Source organism: Gigantopelta aegis, chromosome 8 (assembly GCF_016097555.1).
Source record: "Gigantopelta aegis isolate Gae_Host chromosome 8, Gae_host_genome, whole genome shotgun sequence".
Classification (NCBI taxonomy): Eukaryota; Metazoa; Mollusca; class Gastropoda; order Neomphalida; family Peltospiridae; genus Gigantopelta; species Gigantopelta aegis.
In genome coordinates this window covers 5,323,253-5,346,324 of record NC_054706.1, presented here as the reverse complement: position 1 = coordinate 5,346,324, position 23,072 = coordinate 5,323,253, and the positions used below count along the sequence as shown (strand labels likewise).

Here is a 23,072-nt window from a genome sequence, read left to right as displayed (position 1 = left end):
GGGATCAATATAGTCATCGCCTTCAAACTTCTGAATTCAGGTTAACAAATTCCGCACGCACGCACGCACGCACACACACACACACACACACATCACGACTAGTATATCAAATACCTTGGTATGTGCTGTCCTGTCTGTGGGATGGTGCATATAAAAGATCACTTTCTACTAATGTAAAAATTACTAAATGTTTGACATCCAATAGCCGATGATAAATAAATCAATGTGCTCTAGTGGTGCTGTTAAACAAAACAAACTTCAACACACTAGATAGCAATTGGGACATCTTGGGCCGGTGCTCGGTGTCACAACTGGGACATCTTGGGCCGGTGCACGGTGTTACAATTGGACATCTTGGGCCGGTGCACGGTGTCACAACTGGGACATCTTGGGCCGGTGCTCGGTGTCACAATTGGGACATCTTGGGCCGGTGCTCGGTGTCACAATTGGGACATCTTGGGCCGGTGCACGGTGTCACAACTGGGACATCTTGGGCCGGTGCACGGTGTCACAACTGGGACATCTTGGGCCAGTGCACGGTGTCACAAGCGGGACATCTTGGGCCGGTGCACGGTGTCACAATTGGGACATCTTGGGCCGGTGCACGGTGTCACAATTGGGACATGTTGGGCCGGTGCACGGTGTCACAACTGGGACATCTTGTGCCGGTGCCCGGTGTCACAATTGGGACATCTTGGGCCGGTGCTCGGTGTCACAATTGGGACATCTTGGGCCGGTGCACGGTGTCACAATTGGGACATTTTGGGCCGGTGCACGGTGTCACAATTGGGACATTTTGGGCCGGTGCACGGTGTCACAATTGGGACATCTTGGGGAATTGTGGCATTTTGGATTTCAACACACGTGACCTTCATGGAACACACGTGACCTTCATGGAACATGCGTGACCTTCATGGAACACACGACCTTCATGGAACACACGTGACCTTCATGGAACACACGTGACCTTCATGGAACACCTGCTACAAAGGATATTTTATATTATATATACGGGTCTTTGGTATAACAGTCTGGTTGGAACGGGCAAAAATTAACCAGAGAATGGATCCACCAAGCGGATTCAAGCATTCGACCAAAGTACAAAAGGCGAGCGTTCTATCGACTGAGATGCAGTTTACGTAGAAAACTACTTTATTCAGGTGCAATGAGTGGTAAGGTCGGTCCGTCTTGATGGACCTAGACATTAGGCATTTCACTAGCTTTTTACAAAAACAGCCGCCAGTTCAATCTAATAAGGTGGTCATGATTGCTTCCATGAAAAAAGAGTACTGACACCTGATGCGCGGTCGGTCTAGGATCGATCCCCGTCGGTGGACCCATCGGGTTATTTCTCATTCCAGCCAGTACACCACGACCGGTATATCAAAGGCCGTGGTATGTGCTATCATGTCTGTGGGGTGGTGCATATAAAGAAACCTTGCTATTCATGAAAAACATGTAGCAGGCATCCTCTCTAGAATATATGTCAGAAATACCAAATGTCTGACATCCAATGTACTCTAGTGGTGTCGTTAAACAAAAAACAAAAACCTGAAACTCTCAAAACAACAACCCAACAATAAACAACACACAAGCAAACAAACAAACAAACAAACAAATAAAGATGAAAAAGCCATTTTGACGGGTGCGATCGACTGTGGGATCGATCAGTAGTACATGTACCTGTACAGTTGTTGTCCACTTACAGACTGTGCTCATCATCGGACTAGCGTTGGTGCAGATCGCTCACTCCTGGGTTAACGACTGGGACCAACCCGCCGATTTTGAATGTCTCAGCAAAGAGGCCATCAGCAGAATTGAGAGCATTCACTCAAATGCAAAAGAGGATAGGAGATGGAAATTTGAGTGTCAAGACGTCAAAGTTGTAAATAACGACTGCTACACTACAGGTAAACGTTACTGTTAACAACAGGTATTGTATGACTATAGGTAAACGTTAATGTTAACACATATTGTATGACTATAGGTAAACGTTAATGTTAACACATATTGTATGACTATAGGTAAACGTTAATGTTAACACATATTGTTTGACTATAGGTAAACGTTACTGTTAACAACAGGTATTGTATGACTATAGGTAAACGTTACTGTTAACAACAGGTATTGTATGACTATAGGTAAACGTTACTGTTAACACATATTGTATGACTATAGGTAAACGTTACTGTTAACAACAGGTATTGTATGACTATAGGTAAACGTTACTGTTAACAACAGGTATTGTATGACTATAGGTAAACGTTACTGTTAACAACAGGTATTGTATGACTACAGGTAAACGTTACTGTTAACAACAGGTATTGTATGACTATAGGTAAACGTTAATGTTAACACATATTGTATGACTATAGGTAAACGTTAATGTTAACACATATTGTATGACTATAGGTAAACGTTAATGTTAACACATATTGTTTGACTATAGGTAAACGTTACTGTTAACAACAGGTATTGTATGACTATAGGTAAACGTTACTGTTAACACATATTGTATGACTATAGGTAAACGTTACTGTTAACAATAGGTATTGTATGACTATAGGTAAACGTTACTGTTAACACATATTGTAGGACTACAGGTAAACGTTACTGTTAACAACAGGTATTGTATGACTATAGGTAAACGTTACTGTTAACACATATTGTATGACTACAGGTAAACGTTACTGTTAACAACATGTATTGTATGACTATAGGTAAACGTTACTGTTAACACATATTGTATGACTATAGGTAAACGTTACTGTTAACACATTGTATGACTATAGGTAAACGTTAATGTTAACAACAGGTATTGTATGACTATAGGTAAACGTTAATGTTAACACATTGTATGACTACAGGTAAACGTTAATGTTAACAACAGGTATTGTATGACTATAGGTAAACGTTAATGTTAACACATATTGTATGACTACAGGTAAACGTTACTGTTAACAACAGGTATTGTATGACTATAGGTAAACGTTAATGTTAACACATATTGTATGACTATAGGTAAACGTTACTGTTAACAATAGGTATTGTATGACTATAGGTAAACGTTACTGTTAACACATATTGTAGGACTACAGGTAAACGTTACTGTTAACAACAGGTATTGTATGACTATAGGTAAACGTTACTGTTAACACATATTGTATGACTACAGGTAAACGTTACTGTTAACAACATGTATTGTATGACTATAGGTAAACGTTACTGTTAACACATATTGTATGACTATAGGTAAACGTTACTGTTAACACATTGTATGACTATAGGTAAACGTTAATGTTAACAACAGGTATTGTATGACTATAGGTAAACGTTAATGTTAACACATTGTATGACTACAGGTAAACGTTAATGTTAACAACAGGTATTGTATGACTATAGGTAAACGTTAATGTTAACACATATTGTATGACTACAGGTAAACGTTACTGTTAACAACAGGTATTGTATGACTATAGGTAAACGTTAATGTTAACACATATTGTATGACTATAGGTAAACGTTAATGTTAACACATATTGTATGACTACAGGTAAACGTTATGTTAAAAACATATATTGCATGACTACAGGGAAACGTTAATGTTAACAACACATAGTGCATGCCTACAGGTAAACGTTAATATTAACAACATATATTGTATGACTACAGGTAAACGATAATGTTAATAACAGAGAGATCGTATCTCTACAGGTAAACGTTAATGTTAATAACAGAGATTGTATCTCTACAGGTAAACGTTAATGTTAACAACAGAGAGTGTATCTCTACAGGTAAACGTTAATGTTAACAAGAGAGATTGTATCTCTACAGGTAAACCTTAATGTTAACAAGAGAGATTGTATCTCTACAGGTAAACGTTAATGTTAATAATAGAGATCGTATCACTACAGGTAAACGTTAATGTTAACAACAGAGATTGTTTCTCTACAGGTAAACGATAATGTTACTAACACAGATTGTAGCTCTACAGGTAAATGTTAATGTTAACAACAGAGATTGTATCTCTACAGGTAAACGATAATGTTACTAACACAGATTGTATCTCTACAGGTAAATGTTAATGTTAACAACAGAGATTGTATCTCTACAGGTAAACCTTAATAATTAAATGTACGTAACATTCATTACTTATTGTAAACTGACGGCGAGTGCGTTCTGTATTGTGATTGGTTAATTACATAATTTTTCCGGAATCAAATAGACAATAACACCCGGAAAGCTAATGACGTCATTAAAGGTGACGTCATTAGCAATTGGAACAGGCGAAGTTGACGATTCAAGGGTCTACAGTTAGACTGTAGCCAGGTAATTTTTTTCAAGAAATACCAAATATACAGTCAGTTCTGTAGAAAAACGATTCAGTTTACAATGGACATAACCATATTGAGTTTTTATATTTGCGGATGTTATTGTCTATTTGATGCCCGCAAATGTTTAATTTACGGGATCAAATAGACATTATTACCCCAGCGGTCACTCATAACAGGGAAAATATTTTCCATATTTTCTCAGTGAGAAATATTCTGCATTGGTCTAACGAACAATACTATTGGACAATTTGACGCTTACAAACCAATGACTTTGTCGGTACTAAAAATGACGTCATGTAGTTTAAAGAGTTTGCCTTTACGGGTCTCTGTTTTTGGTGTTAAATTAATAACAAAATGTCATTTTAATGCAATTCATTATAGATTTGGAAGCAGAATAAAGAGAACTTGGGTTCTTTTAAATTATCTATGAACGTGATTAAATTACAACGTTATAGTAATTCTCAGAACAGTGCGTAAAGTGGTTTACATCGTTCCCATACAGGTTGGCCTTCGTGCATGTGCATCGAAAATAAAGGCTTTTAGAGAAAAAATAGCTGAGGTAATAAATAGAATAACAAACTCGTGAAATAATTTTCATTTGTCACTCGCTAAAGCTCGTGACAACTGAAAATTATTTCACTCGGGACATAAATTTGATAATAACTGGAAACTCGTTTATTATCCTCTATATAACACCCGCAAATCTAAAACCTCCATATAGTTATCTCATAATTGTAAACTGATGGCGAGTGTGTTCTGTATTGTGATTGGTTAATTACATTCTTTTCCTGTGATCAAATAGACAATGACACCCGGAAAGCTAATGACGTCATTAGAAAGTGATGTCATTTAGGAGATAACCATATGGACTATTTAGATTTGCGGGTGTTATTGTCTATTTGATCCAATCAGGGGCGTAGCCTTGGGGGGTGGGGGGGGGGGTTCGAGGACGAAGCAAATGGTCCGCTTTCAGAACTAAAACATACAAGTTTATACATATGGAGTTTCTGGTGGTGCAAAAACAAAATAGAAAAGGTTCACTTGGTTCATATTTGAACCGCCCCCCCCCCCCCCCCCAGGTCCAGCTTACGCTACGCCCCTGCAAATAGACAATAACCTCCGCAAATCTAAAAACTCCATATGGTTATCTCCTAAGAGAATACTCAACGAGCTACGAGGCAATACCGTTTATCTTGCACGAGCGAATTGATGTTGTCCTTCCCCAGCCACCATTCGTGGTTCACTGGCTCTATCAAAAAATAGCCCAATGGCGCGGCTGTTGAATGACTGGTGTAATGATCGTGGGCGTGGCCTGAGATCTATTACACCCGTCACTCAACAGCCGCAATAACCGTGGTCTAACTAGACGAATCTCGAGTGATGGATGAGGTAACTACATGTACCTTGCACCACGCTCTCATTACAACACCTTCATGACATCAGCATAGTTTTGTAATTTAATTTTAGCGGGCACATTTCACCTTGATTCGTAGTCCGAATCAGACACAACAAATGCGTTGGTTTTCGCAGTTTACTGGGTCCGCCTTGGACTACTTGCCTCGATTAACCTATAGGAGAAAACCTCGAGAATACTAAATTCGAAGTGCCCGGGAAAAAATGAAATGTTTAGCATGTTAATACAATGCATATATTTGTTTTTAGTGGGGAACGTAATATGTTTGGTTTTTTCTTGTTTTTTTCTTTTGTTTTTTTAAAAGTTTTTGTTTAACGACAACACTAGAGCACATTGATGTATATTTGGTATATTTGGATGCCTAGTTGGTATTTTCGACCATTAGTAGCAAGGGATATTTTATATGCACCATCCCACAGACAGGATAGCACATATCACGGCCCTTTATATACCAGTCGTGTCGCACTGGCTGCAATGCGAGATAGCCTAATGGGCCCACCGACGGGGATCGATCCCAGACCGACCGCGCATCAAGCGATCGTTTTACCACAGGGCTATGTCCCGTCCCCACGTAATATCTTGGTCAGCTTGATATGTTGGTGAACGTTTGCGCTAGACTGGTCATGATGTTATTTTGAGGGGTACCCATGCGTGGGGAGTGCACCCACACTGCTTTGAGTCGTGTTGTGAAGCGACAGACAACTATTCATAACAGGTTGTTTGAGGGGGTGGGTGGGGGGTGGGTGGGGTGGGGGGTGGGGTGTACTTTTCAAGACTTGCACAGGGTCCGCGGAGTGTATTTCAAATTTGGAGCGGGGCCCGGGTGGGGCGAATGTCTTTGGATGAAAATACATATATTTGTAGTCCCGAACCTGTTGGGGCGGGGGGAGGGTCATGCTTCCCCGAGAAATGTTTATTTTCAGGTGTTAAAATACGACATTTCAAGCTTTCTGAACAGAGTAACGGGGGAAATGGGTGGTGTGTCATGACCTCTGCGTGCCCCTTCTCCGCAGCCCTTGCTATAGGCTTCAGATCAGTAATGTAATGGAAAATGAAGCTAAACTATTTACTAATATTTATTTGTAGTTGTTAAAGAAAAGAATTATTTAGTTTTTACAGATTTACATTGTAACCTTATTACTAATGTTAATGAAAGTGTTACTTTTTTACAGATTTACATTGTAACCTTATTACTAATGTTAATGAAAGTGTTACTTTTTACAGATTTACATTGTAACCTTATTACTAATGTTAATGAAAGTGTTACTTTTTTAAAACAATGTTCTAATTTACTTCCTGCAGGACTATAATGACCTGTAGGCGTAACTTTATTCAGCCATTCAGCAATCGCTAAAATTTAGGTTAGACACACCCGTAGTCTTAACTATAGGATACACCATGGGTAAAATCAAACGGACCCGACACCAAAGCGTCGTACAATTGGTCGTTAGTTTTTAACTATAGGACACACCATGAGTGTAATCAAACGGACACGACACCAAAGCGTCGTACAATTGGTCGTTAGTTTTTAACTATAGGACCCACATGAGTGTAATCAAACGGACACGACACCAAAGCGTCGTACAATTGGTCGTTATTTTTTAACTATAGGACACACCATGGGTAAAATCAAACGGACCCGACACCAAAGCGTCGTACAATTGGTCGTTATTTTTTAACTATAGGACACACCATGGGTAAAATCAAACGGACCCGACACCAAAGCGTCGTACAATTGGTCGTTATTTTTTAACTATAGGACACACCATGGGTAAAATCAAACGGACCCGACACCAAAGCGTCGTACAATTGGTCGTTATTTTTTAACTATAGGACACACCATGGGTAAAATCAAACGGACCCGACACCAAAGCGTCGTACAATTGGTCGTTATTTTTTAACTATAGGACACACCATGGGTAAAATCAAACGGACCCGACACCAAAGCGTCGTACAATTGGTCGTTATTTTTTAACTATAGGACACACCATGGGTAAAATCAAACGGACCCGACACCAAAGCGTCGTACAATTGGTCGTTAGTTTTTAACTATAGGACACACCATGGGTAAAATCAAACGGACCGACACCAAAGCGTCGTACAATTGGTCGTTAGTTTTTAACTATAGGACACACCATGGGTAAAATCAAACGGACCCGACACCAAAGCGTCGTACAATTGGTCGTTATTTTTTAACTATAGGACACACCATGGGTCAAATCAAACGGACCCGACACCAAAGCGTCGTACAATTGGTCGTTAGTTTTTAACTATAGGACACACCATGGGTCAAATCAAACGGACCCGACACCAAAGCGTCGTACAATTGGTCGTTAGTTTTTAAGAACCAGGGACGGGACGTAACTCGGTGGTAAACCGTTGGCCTGATGCGTGGTCGGCCTAGGATCGATCCTCGTCGGTGGGCCCATTGGGCTATTTCTCGTTCCAGTCAGTACACCACGACTGGTATATCAAAGGCCGTGGTATGTGCTATCCTGTCTGTGGGATGTTGCATATAACAGATCCCTTCCTACTAATGAACAATTGTAATGGGTTTCCTCTCTATGACTGTCAAAAAGACCATATGTTTGACATCCAGTAGCCGATGATTAATAAATTAATGTGCCCTAGTGGTGTCGTTAAGCAAAAAAAAAAACCCCCCCCCCACCCCCCCAAAAAAAAAAAAACAAAAAAAAAACACATAAAAAAACAACAACAAAACACCCCAAAACAAACAACAAAAAAACCCACCCCAACAACAAACAAACTTGTTTAAGGACCAAAAATAATTCAAGGTAAAGTATGAAGTTTTATTATTATTATTATTATTATTATTATTATTATTATTATTAGCAAGTAGGCCTATTATTCAAATTTAGTTATAAGTATTGTCTGTTATTTCTTTTACGTTCATCTGGGTATGAACAATAAAAATTCACAGTTCGCGGATGATTTTTTTTTTTTTTTTTTTTTTTTTGCATACCGTGATGAACGTAAACGAAATAACAGACAATCGTTAAATGTTAACAACAGAGATTGTATCACTGCTGATAAACGTTAATGTTAACAACAGAGATTGTATCACTGCTGATAAACGTTAATGTTAACAACAGATATTGTATCACTGCTGATAAACGTTACTGTTAACAACAGAGCTTGTATCACTGCTGATAAACGTTAATGTTAACAACAGAGATTGTATCACTGCTGATAAACGTTAATGTTAACAACAGAGATTGTATCACTGCTGATAAACGTTAATGTTAACAACAGATATTGTATCACTGCTGATAAACGTTACTGTTAACAACAGAGCTTGTATCACTGCTGATAAACGTTAATGTTAACAACAGAGATTGTATCACTGCTGATAAACGTTAATGTTAACAACAGAGCTTGTATCACTGCTGATAAACGTTAATGTTAACAACAGATATTGTATCACTGCTGATAAACGTTAATGTTAACAACAGAGCTTGTATCACTGCTGATAAACGTTAATGTTAACAACAGAGCTTGTATCACTGCTGATAAACGTTAATGTTAACAACAGAGATTGTATCACTGCTGATAAACGTTAATGTTAACAACAGAGATTGTATCACTGCTGATAAACATTAATGTTAACAAAACGATAACGACAGTAAACTGAAAGAAAAAAAGAAATATTTTATTTAACGACGCACTCAACACATTTTATTTACGGTTATATGGCGTCAGACATATGGTTAAGGACCACACACATTTTCAGAGGAAACCCACTGTCGCCACTTCATGGGCTACTCTTTCCGATTAGCAGCAAGGGATCTTTTATTTGCGCTTCCCACAGGCAGGATAGCACAAACCATGGCCTTTGTTAAACCAGTTATGGATCACTGGTCGGTGCAAGTGCTTTACACCTACCCAGGGTTTGGAGTCGGTATCTGGATTAAAAATCCCATGCCTCGACTGGGATCCGAACCCAGTACCTACCAGCTTGTTGACCGATGGCCTAACCAGGACGCCACCGAGGCCGGTAAACAGTAAACTGATGATTGCACGGAAATACATCAACTTAACAGACTCACCGCTTGTCACAAATTTAAACGAGGAAATTAATTAACCATCACTGGACTGTACGAAATACGACAGTGTGATTCCAGCACCATAATTAATTACAATACATTTTTATGCATATGTGGCAATATCGTGTTTTATCTGTATATAATGGTATTTTATAATATTTGTAATGTTTCTTGTAATTAATTAAATTATTATTAACAGATAATCATTGTATGTTATGTCTTTAATGTTTACTATACCTATTTAATCCAATGTCTCTTTCAGGTAATTCTGAAAATGATAGTGCTCCTTTAATTTAATCATTTACTTTAATACAGGGGGGAGTATGTAGTAGTGTTGGGATAAAGTGCTCCTACTGGCAGAAGCTAGTGGGAATTTCCCTATTAGCTCAGTTGGTAGAGCGCTGGACACTCGTTGTTCGAATCTCCTCAGTGGAAGTTGATTTTGTCTGTTACATTTGGAGCCGACGTAGGGACTGGGTGTGTTCTTAACACAAGAATACATTTATAAACCAGTCAGGACCCGTAACAGTTCAACTAACCGTGGCTCACAGCTCCGGGACGTAGCTTCACTTGAGGGGGGACTATGTAGTAGTGTTGGTATAAAATGCTCCTACTGGCAGTAGCTAGTGGGAATTTCCCTATTAGCTCAGTTGGTAGAGCGCCGGACTCTCGTAGAATACATTAAATGTTAATATAATGACAGACTTACTTACTGTCACTCTTTCTCTCAATATCTTCTGTACACGAAGGACGTTAATTTCATTCTTTTGTAACCATGACATGATCAAAATTATTTTGCGGAGTATAAGTCACATGGTCCAACCTAGGCGGTGCTTAATTAATGTCCATGTGTATATATCTTTTCCAGAATACATTAACGCTTATCATGAATTGATAGCGTTTGAATGTGACTACCAGAAAGCAATCGTTGGAATTGACAGCATCCACCACAACGGGAACAAAGATCGACAGTTTAAGATAAAATGCTGCAAAGTGCCTAGTACGTAAACATGTCGATTCTTGCTGTGTGCGTAAATACGTAGATATTTAGCTTAGTGGGTAAATAAGGATACATTGAGTTGTGTGGGTAAATACGTAGATATTTACTATAGTAGGTAAATAAGGATACATTGAGTTTTGTGTGTAAATACGTAGATATTTACCATAGTAGGTAAATAAGGATACATCGAGTTTTGTGTGTAAATATGTAGATATTTAGCTTAGTAGGTAAATAAGGATACATTGAGTTTATTGTGTAAATGCGTATATTATTTAGCTTAGTAGGTAAATAAGGATATATTGAGCTTATTGTGTAAATACACAGATATTTAGCTTAGTAGGTAAATAAGGATACATTGAGCTTAGTGCGTAAATACGTAGATATTTAGCTTAGTAGGTAAATAAGGATACATTGAGTTTTGTGTGTAAATACGTAGATATTTAGCTTAGTAGGTAAATAAGGATACATTGAGTTTAGTGCGTAAATACGTATATATTTAGCTTAGTAGGTAAATAAGGATACATCGAGTTTTGTGTGTAAATACGTAGATATTTACTTTAGTAGGTAAATAAGGATACAGTGAGCTTAGTGCGTAAATACGTAGATATTTAGCTTAGTAGGTAAATAAGGATACATTGAGTTTTGTGTGTAAATACGTAGATATTTACCATAGTAGGTAAATAAGGATACATCGAGTTTTGTGTGTAAATATGTAGATATTTAGCTTAGTAGGTAAATAAGGATACATTGAGTTTATTGTGTAAATGCGTATATTATTTAGCTTAGTAGGTAAATAAGGATATATTGAGCTTATTGTGTAAATACACAGATATTTAGCTTAGTAGGTAAATAAGGATAGATTGAGTGTTGTGTGTAAATACGTAGATATTTAGCTTAGTAGGTAAATAAGGATACATTGAGCTTAGTGCGTAAATACGTATATATTTAGCTTAGTAGGTAAATAAGGATACATCGAGTTTTGTGTGTAAATACGTAGATATTTACTTTAGTAGGTAAATAAGGATACAGTGAGCTTAGTGCGTAAATACGTAGATATTTAGCTTAGTAGGTAAATAAGGATACATCGAGTTTTGTGTATAAATACGTAGATATTTAGCTTAGTAGGTAAATAAGGATACATTGAGCTTATTGTGTAAATACGTAGATATTTGGATACATCGAGTTTTGTGTGTAAATACGTAGATATTTAGCTTAGTAGGTAAATAAGGATACATTGAGCTTAGTGTGTAAATGCATAGATATTTAGCTTAGTATGTAAGTAAGGATACATCGAGTTTTATGTGTAAATACGTAGATATTTAGCTTAGTGGGTAAATAAGGATACATTGAGCTTAGTGTGTAAATACGTAGATATTTAGCTTAGTGGGTAAATAACGATACATTGAGCTTAGTGAGTGAATATGTAGGTATTTAGCTTAGTAGGTAAATAAATATACATTGAGATTTGTATGTAAATACCTAGATATTTATCTTAGTGGGTAAATAAGGATACATTGAGCTTAGTGTGTAAATACGTAGATATTTAGTTTGGTCGGTAAAAAAGGATACATTGAGCTTAGTGCATAAATATGTAGATATTTAGCTTAGTATGTAAATAAGGATACACTGAGCTTATTGTGTAAATACGTAGATATTTAGCTTAGTGGGTAAATAAGGATACATTGAGCTTATTGTGTAAATACGTAGATATTTAGCTTAGTATGTAAATAAGGATACACTGAGCTTATTGTGTAAATACGTAGATATTTAGCTTAGTATGTAAATAAGGATACATTGAGCTTAGTGCGTAAATACGTAGATATTTAGCTTAGTAGGTAAATAAGGATACATTGAGCTTATTGTGTAAATACGTAGATATTTAGCTTAGTATGTAAATAAGGATACACAGAGCTTATTGTGTAAATACGTAGATATTTAGCTTAGTATGTAAATAAGGATACATTGAGCTTAGTGCGTAAATACGTAGATATTTAGCTTAGTATGTAAATAAGGATACATTGAGCTTATTGTGTAAATACGTAGATATTTAGCTTAGTAGGTAAATAAGGATACATTGAGCTTATTGTGTAAATACGTAGATATTTAGCTTAGTAGGTAAATAAGGATACATTGAGCTTAGTGTGTAAATACGTAGATATTTAGCTTAGTGGGTAAATAAGGATACATTGAGCGTGGGTTGTAAAGGCGGCTCTGCCAAACCGGATTTGAGTTGTTGCACCCACCCTACCGCGGATATGTTTTCCCCAAGACTATCCGGGTTTGAACAGTCTGATCCATATCTCACCCCCGTAGACATGGTATAATGTTAAATGGGGCACGGCTTGTAAGGCTTAATCATACTGGCAGAGGATATAATTACTCTGAATACATAACCGCATTGATTAAAGAATTGATATAACGATTGCAGAAAATATAAAAATTGAAATTAGGTGTGAGGAATATACGAGAAGTTATGAAAGAACAGTCTAAGAAGACATCATGACTGAATTTAGCTTGTATAATATACCAGATTCTGTACGATTACGCGCACTGGGTTTGAACCCTACCAGGTCTCTCTAAAACGCGTCTTTCATCTAAACCCATTGTTTTCAAATTACATATATGGAAGAACTGTTTAATTTTTTAAATAGTAAATTTCAATGAAATCAATCACATGTTCCAGGGAAATTTGTATATTGCATTGTTAGTATACTATTAGTATTTGAAATCATCTTGATAAGTGGATCAGAATACATCTAAATGGTCTTGAAGCATATATTTCATATTCCTCAACCCCAGAAACGTATATTTTGATATCTAAATCATCTCAATATGTGAAGAATTTGCAAAGATATAGCTTTCTTTAATATGGCGGCAGCCATCTTGGAGAATGGCCGCCATACGAAACGCATGCAGTTTTGGACGTGTCATCAGGTGGTTTCATGATCCCCACACCATAATGAATAAGTCTAGCCATGTGAACTAATGTTACCCTACCGGTACCGGTAACTCCCCCACCCCTATTTAGGTGGCCCTGTTTGCAGAACATTCTAGATTGGTACGATTATTGTGATGTATTCTTCTAGTATCCTGTATTATATAATATAATTATATATATAGGCCTACATCATATGTAAGCACGGTAATAAAGCATTTTGTATTGTAATGTATTTCAGCGATGCTGTTTTAATGGGTGCGGGTGTTTTCCTTTAATTTAGGTTTCAGTTACCAGTCCTGCTATATAACAGGCTATATCAATGCATTCGACGGTGTCATGGACAAGGCTATTGGATCGAAAGAGGTGTTCGCTGGACTCTACAGCTTCTACAATGGTGGCAAGGGGTATGTCTAGGTCTAGTTCGTTAATGACTAGAGTATGTCTCTTTTGTTATTTACCATGGGTGTGTCTAGGAAGGAAGGAAGGAAGGAAGGAAGGAAGGAAATGTTTTATTTAACGACGCACTCAACACATTTTATTTACGGTTATATGGCGTCGGACATATAGTTAAGGACCACACATATATTGATAGAGGAAACCCGCTGTCGCCACTTCATAGGCTACTTTTTTCGATTAGCAGCAAGGGATCTTTTATATGCACCATCTCACACAGGATAGCACATACCACGGCCTTTGATATACCAGTCGTGGTGCACTGGCTGGAACGAGAAATAGGCCAATGGGCCAGGTGTGTCTAGTCCCACAAGGACGTACAAAGTGCGGTTGTTATGTGCACCGTGCACTATGAGTATGTCTATTTCATCAATTAGGCAGGATTTAGCTCAGTCGGCTGAGGTGCTTGCGTCGCAGGATCGAATCACATCAGTGAATCCATTCAACTGATTGGTTTTTTTCTCATTCCAGCCAGTGCACCACAATTGGTCATTGGTGTGTGCTTTCCTGTCTGTGGAAAAGTGCATATAAAAGATTCCTTGCTGCATTAGGAAACATGTAACAGCTTTCCTCTGACGACTACGAGTTAGCATTACCAAATGTTTGACATCCAATAGCAGATGATTAATTAACCAATGTGCTCTAGTGGTGTCGTTAAACAAAACAAATAAACATGTATGTTAGTCCTTAGGCCAGAGCCAAAATTGGTTTCACCTGGGTGGGCAAAGTCTCATGGTGTTTTTTGAATAGCCCTACGTATGCAGTTAATAATTATATGATAGAAAAATTAACTTACAATATTTTGGTGGTAGGGATAACAAAATGTATCATAACTTTGCAACCAATGAACATAGGTACACAAATGAGCACTCAAAATGTTCATATTAAACCTGTCTACAAACTGATTTATGATATATACAAATTGGTATAATAATTAGGTCACCAGAGGTCAAAAGGTCATGACATTTTTTTGATCTTAAAAATACCACACCTTGGCATTAATGGTACTACTGCTTCATGTACGAGGGACATATTTCAACTAAACTGCCTAAAATGTGAATGATATACACCCTCTGAGTAAATAGACGGGTCGTTGTTAAAAAAAATTGAAAACATTTGCCTTTACAACAAACGACAGAAAGCCATATTTAGAAAACTAACATAAGTGTGAAAATACCATAATTATTTTGCAGGCAGTCAACAGATCCTTACACACTACCAGTAACAATTTGAAAATATTTTACCATTGCCTTAGATTTCATCTTTTTAAAAAGACAACTTGTCAAATATATGTTATGGTCACAATCATGGATTTCCAAGATGGCCGCCATGCAAAAACCTATTGATACCAATACCTCAGAACCCATACCACCTAGGCTCGTGTCTTTTCTTTTAATCTAACTTAGAGTTTTGTGGGTAATGAATGTAGCGACCACTTGTCCAAGATACATTGTGGTGGCAATCGTGGATTGCCAACTATACTCACATGTCGGGGATTTGAGTTTTGACGTAATTAATGCAGTAACTGTTATATAAATCAAAATATCATTATTTTGATTTTTATACAAATAAAGAATTACTCAGGTAAAAAGTGCAACGTTACTTGTGAATCTTTACATCTTTTTACTTTGTAGCATTCTATTCATGCAAGACGTTTATACTGAACAATTTACTTTGAAGTGATCTATTTACATGCCCATCTAGTGTCGCATCCACCAACTCTTGTAACCATACTTAACTATTTCACTGCAGAGTAATGAATGCAGTTATATTATATAAAATATCACTAGATGGGTTTTTATAAAAGGAACGACATATACAGAGAAATTATTGAGGTAAAAAGCTGCAATGTCTCTTGGGAGTCTTAATTTACCATCGTTTTGCTGCAGGTTTTGGAAGCTAAAATTAGCTTAAGGGCATTCCACACAAGAACCCTGCACTGGCCATCATTCTTCCCCGTCCCTTGGGAGTTGGTGAAAAAAAGAGAAAAAAGTTCTGAATCAAAAATAATATTGGTAGAACATCTTAAGACAGAGATAAATTTAACTTGTAGAATGCAGGAAGTTGCATTTGTGGACATCTAGTTTTAAAACTGTTACGGGAGAACATACACATGAACCCCCTAGACACCTTTTTGCTTTAGAAAACATTTGTCCACTGTGGATGCAATTTTCGTTCTACAGTCCCTAATAAACAGAATGTGTAATGCACGAAAACGGCTTTATTGCTATTTTGTTGACTACAAAAAAGCATTTGACTTTGTAAATAGACAAAATTTATGGTATAAATTAATTAAACAAGGCGTAAGTGGGAAAATGCTTGCTATAATAAGGTCGTTATATCAAAATGTTAAATGTTGTGTAAAATATAATAATGTAATTTCTGATTTCTTTATATGCAAAAATTGATTATTTCAAGAACTGTTGTCGCCAATATTATTTTCCATGTATGTCAATGACTGTGAGATGCAGCTAATATCAGACAACTGTCCTTATGTCGATATACAAATGTTAAACATATTCCTGATAATGTACGCCGATGACATGGTTCTGTTAGCTGAAAAACCAGAAGGGTTACAAAAAATGATGAATTATTTTTAATTATACCTAAAACTGGGATTTAACTGTCAATACAAATAAAACTAAAATGGTTGTTTTTAGAAACGGAGGTAAATTACGAGATAATGAGAAGTGGTACTTTAATGGATGTAAACTAGAGGATATAAATGAATTTATTTATCTTGGCGTTTTATTTTTTTATAATGGTAAATTTGCACGTACACAGAAACGATTTGCAGAACAAGGGCGCAAGGCATTATTCTTAATATTGAATGTATGTAGGAACAATTTCTTTAATATCGAAACAATGCTTGCTGTTTTTGATACATATATTTTCCTTAGTTATGGTGCTGAAGTTTGGGGCTTTCACTCGGGTCATGATGTTGAAAAAGTACATATACAATTTTGTAAAAGATTATTGGGTGTAAGAAAAGGAACGTGTAACGAATTTGTTTATAGCGAACTGGGACGGTTTCCACTTCAAATAACAAGAACACTGAGAATGTTTAAATATTGGATAAAATTACGTAACACTACAAATTGTATTCTAAGGGGTATATAGGAAGAAATGGCACACTATAACGATAATTGGTTAATTAACATTATGCACGAATTGTATTCACTTGGATTAAACTATATTTGGAATTTATCGTATGTTGACGACAGTATCTACATTATAATCAAAGAAAGGATAGTAGATACTTTTAAGCAATTATGTTACAGCAAAACAATGACAACGTCTAGAGGACTTTTATATCGACATTTATTAAATGAATTTAGATTACAAACATATTTGAGATTGCCAATGGAAACGCGTTATATAAAAGAAATATGACATTGTAAGATTAGAATATGCGCTCATAAATCAAATGTAGAATCTGGCAGGTATCGAAACATTTAACGATAAGAAAGAATATGTACTCTATGTAACGCTAATGCTATAGAAGATGACTATCACTTTATAATAGAGTGTCCACAATACAAAGATTTGCATTGTAAATATATAAAAATGTATTATTATAAGCGGCCAACTGTGTATCGTTTTATACAGTTATTAACCACCGGTAACAATAAGGAATTGAATAACCTAGGCAAATATTTAGTGCAAGCGAATACAATTAGAGATCGGTTAATGCAGGGTAATAGTTAATGTAATAAATGTAACTTATATCACTTCATTTGTGCATGATTATATATAAACCACACCCACCATTGTTTTGCATGTGTGTATGTTGTATAACTATGTTATGTTATGTATCCAGCTGATGAGTTGTAAAACTTAAAGCAAATAAAGAACTAGAACTAAAGAACTAATTTCGTTAACCACTATGTGTATATCTATTTAATTAATTACTATGGTTATGTCTATTTCGTTAATTACTAGGTGTATGTCCATTTCGTTAATTACTAGGCGTATGTCTATTTCGTTAATTACTATGGTTATGTCTATTTCGTTAATTATCAGGTGTATATCTATTTCGTTAATTATCAGGTGTATATCTATTTCGTTAATTACTATGGGTAGGTCTGTTTCGTTGTTTGGATGTCTATTTCGTCAATTACTATTTCTATCAGTATGGGTACTTAGTATCTAAATTAAGATTCAAGTACGCCTCTGCTATCTGGGCTGTCTGTCCAGGACAGTTGTTAGTTGGTTAGTGAGAGAGAAGAGGGTGTAGTGGCCTTACACCTACCCATTGAGCTTTAGAACTTGCTCTGGGTTGGAGCTGGTACCGGGCTGTGAACCCTGTACCTACCAGCCTGTAGTCCGATGGCCTAACCACTGCGTTACCGAGGCCGGTACACTCACACACTCACACACACACACACACACACACACACACACACACACACCATTGCGTAAATGAACAGGCTTTTGTGCAGAGGGAGGCGATTCGGGTTTCGAATCCCACCTACTCCAGCAAATCTTCTTCGAGCATAACTCGATCTCCTTTAAATTTGGCTCTCCACAGTGTACCTCTGCCCCGTGTTAATTTGGCTCTCCACAGTGTACCTCCCCCCCCCCCCGTGTTAATTTGGCTCTCCACAGTGTACCTCCGCCCCCGTGTTAATTTGGCTCTCCACAGTGTACCTCCGCCCCCGTGTTAATTTGGCTCTCCACAGTGTACCTCCGCCCCCCGTGTTAATTTGGCTCTCCACAGTGTACCTCCGCCCCCGTGTTAATTTGGCTCTCCACAGTGTACCTCCGCCCCCGTGTTAATTTGGCTCTCCACAGTGTACCTCCGCCCCCCGTGTTAATTTGGCTCTCCACAGTGTACCTCTGCCCCCGTGTTAATTTGGCTCTCTACAGTGTACCTCCGCCCCCGTGTTAATTTGGCTCTCCACAGTGTACCTCTGCCCCCGTGTTAATTTGACTCTCCACAGTGTACCTCCGCCCCCCGTGTTAATTTGGCTCTCCACAGTGTACCTCCGCCCCCGTGTTAATTTGGCTCTCCACAGTGTACCTCCGCCCCCCGTGTTAATTTGGCTCTCCACAGTGTACCTCTGCCCCCGTGTTAATTTGACTCTCCACAGTGTACCTCCGCCCCCGCCCCGTGTTAATTTGACTCTCCACAGTGTACCTCTGCTCCCGTGTTAATTTGACTCTCCACAGTGTACCTCTGCCCCCGTGTTAATTTGACTCTCCACAGTGTACCTCCGCCCTCGCCCTGTGTTAATTTGGCTCTCCACAGTGTACCTCCCCCCCCCCCGTGTTAATTTGGCTCTCTACAGTGTACCTCCTCCCCCGTGTTAATTTGGCTCTCCACAGTGTACCTCCGCCCCCGTGTTAATTTGGCTCTCCACAGTGTACCTCCGCCCCCGTGTTAATTTGGCTCTCCACAGTGTACCTCCGCCCCCGTGTTAATTTGGCTCTCCACAGTGTACCTCCGCCCCCGTGTTAATTTGGCTCTCCACAGTGTACCTCCGCCCCCCGTGTTAATTTGGCTCTCCACAGTGTACCTCTGCCCCCGTGTTAATTTGACTCTCCACAGTGTACCTCCGCCCCCGCCCCGTGTTAATTTGACTCTCCACAGTGTACCTCTGCTCCCGTGTTAATTTGACTCTCCACAGTGTACCTCTGCCCCCGTGTTAATTTGACTCTCCACAGTGTACCTCCGCCCTCGCCCTGTGTTAATTTGGCTCTCCACAGTGTACCTCCTCCCCCCCCCCCCGTGTTAATTTGGCTCTCTACAGTGTACCTCCTCCCCCGTGTTAATTTGGCTCTCCACAGTGTACCTCCGCCCCCGTGTTAATTTGGCTCTCCACAGTGTACCTCCGCCCCCGTGTTAATTTGACTCTCCACAGTGTACCTCCGCCCCCGTGTTAATTTGGCTCTCCACAGTGTACCTCCGCCCCCGTGTTAATTTGACTCTCCACAGTGTACCTCCGCCCCCGCCCCGTGTTAATTTGACTCTCCACAGTGTACCTCTGCTCCCGTGTTAATTTGACTCTCCACAGTGTACCTCTGCCCCCGTGTTAATTTGACTCTCCACAGTGTACCTCCGCCCCCGTGTTAATTTGGCTCTCCACAGTGTACCTCCGCCCTCGCCCTGTGTTAATTTGGCTCTCCACAGTGTACCTCCCCCCCCGTGTTAATTTGGCTCTCCACAGTGTACCTCCTCCCCCGTGTTAATTTGGCTCTCCACAGTGTACCTCCGCCCCCGTGTTAATTTGACTCTCCACAGTGTACCTCCGCCCCCCGTGTTAATTTGGCTCTCCACAGTGTACCTCCGCCCCCGTGTTAATTTGGCTCTCCACAGTGTACCTCCGCCCCCGTGTTAATTTGGCTCTCCACAGTGTACCTCCGCCCCCGTGTTAATTTGGCTCTCCACAGTGTACCTCCGCCCCCGTGTTAATTTGGCTCTCCACAGTGTACCTCCGCCCGTGTTAATTTGGCTCTCCACAGTGTACCTCCCCCCCCCGTGTTAATTTGGCTCTCCACAGTGTACCTCCGCCCCCCCCCCCCCCGTGTTAATTTGGCTCTCCACAGTGTACCTCCGCCCCCGTGTTAATTTGGCTCTCCACAGTGTACCTCCGCCCCCGTGTTAATTTGGCTCTCCACAGTGTACCTCCGCCCCCGTGTTAATTTGGCTCTCGACAGTGTACCTCTGTCCCCGTGTTCATTCCTGCACACGCGCCTCATGACATATAAACACGCTATATAATGGGTTCTGTTTCAGAGACATGTAAAACATTGGTTTCGAAATTAAGGACACAATTTTACAACAAACTACAAAATAAATATATCATTTAACAAATATTAAAATAATATATTTTTTCTGTTTCAGAGACAGACGTTGGAAGGTGAAAATCTGCACAATCAAAGGCTAAAGTGGCTAATGGAGTTCCCAAATCAGTCGCCGATCATTATATAAGACGACCAACATTAGGACGGTCGGACACGTAGACGGATATAACCAGATACGAATATTCCTAGCAGGGTAATAAACCCTATTCACAGTATCACAGTTTATTATTGCAAAACTCAAACAATTCATAAATGTCTGAAACTAGGATGTGTGGGGGCAGAGGCACCCTGAAGGTAACACCCCCACCACCACCACCACCCCTTGCTGAAACGTGAATTAATATATTACTGCTTCCCACTCTCATATATTGGACGCCTAGATGAAAACACGAGCTTTTAATAAACTGGCGGGTCTTGTCGGGTATTGCTGTCAGTTTTCTCGGTTAGAATGCTGTCATGTCTGTTGACGAAGTTACCTTACACGCTCACACATTTACACACACACGCACACACACACACACACACACACACACACAACCTACAGACATATGCGTGCGGACAATGTCCGTCTAGCTCTCGAATGGGAGATGACTCGGGCTAGAATTCTGAGTACTTGTAACCACCTGTGAAACACAATTATTTCCATCAAATTTATCCAATTCACGAGATCGACCCAAAGTGAAACAAAAATAAAGGTTTTTTTAACATGAAACACTTTCGACTTTATCTGTGCCCGTGTTTCTTAATTTCAGGGCGTATTTTGGGGACAGGGGGTTCGTCCGACCCGCTGAAATAGTTTTTACAGCACGATATTAGACTATTTATATAAATGTCCAAGCTAAATGTAGACAAAAGGGTCCGCTAAATTCATATTCGACGACTCCTCCCCCCCCACACACACACACAGGTCAAGACCACGATAGGCCCTGGATTTGTCGCCAGTTCATTACACTAGATCTATATGTTTATAAGAGGGAAGAACTGTTCACGTGGATCCGGCAATTGAATTGTCGACAATTGTAATTTCTGTTTTATTAGTATTATATTTTTATGCAGTTTCTATGTTTGCATTGTATCTAAAACATTTAAAGCATTTTCAATAAAATATTATTTGTAGGCAATTATAGTAGTACGTATTACTTTTTTTGTAGTTTTCAAGTCTTAAAAATCAACCGTTGTGGTAAAATGGGGAGATAGATAGACAGACAGAGAGAGAGAGAGAGAGAGAGAGAGAGAGAGAGAGAGAGAGAGAGAGAGAGAGAGAGGAAATGTTTTATTTAACGACGTACTCAACACATTTTATTTACGGTTATATGGCGTCGGACATATGGTTAAGGACCACACAGATATTCAGAGAGAAAACCCGCTGTCGCCACTTCATGGACTACTCGATCTTTTATATGCACCATCCCAGAGACAGGATAGTACATACCACGGCCTTTGTTACACCAGTTGTGGATCGCTGGCTGGAACGAGAAATAGCCCAATGGGCCCACCGACAGGAATCGATCCTAGATTGATCGCGCATCAGGCAAGCGCTGTACCACTGAGATAAGTCGAGAGAGAGAGAGAGAGAGAGAGAGAGAGAGAGAGAGAGAGAGAGAGAGAGAGAGAGAGAGAGAGAGAGAGAGAGAGAGAGAGAGAGAGGAAATATTTAAGGGACGGGACCAAGACAAATACCAACTCCCTAAAAAGTGCATTTCAATGAAAACTGTAAACCAGAGCCGGTTCATCCTAGTAGCACATGTATGGGTATGGGTACTCAATTGACGCGCCCATATCCAAATTAGGTTCAGGCACGCCCACCCCGGACTTAACTTTGACTTCGCCAGTGACCAATTCCAGGGCAGGTGGTGGGAGGATAAGTTTGAGGTGGGCGGAATTTGGAATAAAATTTAGTAAGTCCAAAAAAGTACCCATGTCTAGTAAAATTGAGGCCAAACAAAAAAATAGACTACTCATCCAAATTTGAAGATGATTGGAGCAATTTAGACGGACTGCCAAAAATAAAGAGTGTCAGACTATTTATTAAAAAAAAGATGGCGGCCAAAGAGTTTAAAGT

At 39.0% G+C, this 23,072-nt stretch overlaps 1 protein-coding gene across 1 annotated transcript; it reads left to right on the top strand.

The window, feature by feature from the left end:
• Positions 1-1,062: 1,062 nt before the first annotated feature.
• On the top strand, positions 1,063-22,125 carry LOC121378669 (hemagglutinin/amebocyte aggregation factor-like). The gene is made up of 5 exons (XM_041506949.1): positions 1,063-1,098; positions 1,709-1,910; positions 10,681-10,812; positions 14,031-14,154; positions 21,051-22,125. The coding sequence occupies exons 1-5, from the start codon at positions 1,063-1,065 to the stop codon at positions 21,091-21,093; spliced, it is 537 nt and encodes a 178-aa protein (XP_041362883.1). The 3' UTR covers positions 21,094-22,125.
• Positions 22,126-23,072: the final 947 nt, after the last annotated feature.

What these genes read in the sequence shown, in the direction of transcription:
- LOC121378669 (XM_041506949.1), top strand. Translation starts at nt 1,063, where the DNA reads ATGGATCCACCAAGCGGATTCAAGCATTCGACCAAA. An exon ending in GATTCAAGCATTCGACCAAA is followed by an intron (nt 1,099 to 1,708) that starts GTACAAAAGGCG and finishes GTCCACTTACAG; the next exon opens with ACTGTGCTCATCATCGGACT. An exon ending in TTCTACAATGGTGGCAAGGG is followed by an intron (nt 14,155 to 21,050) that starts GTATGTCTAGGT and finishes TTTCTGTTTCAG; the next exon opens with AGACAGACGTTGGAAGGTGA.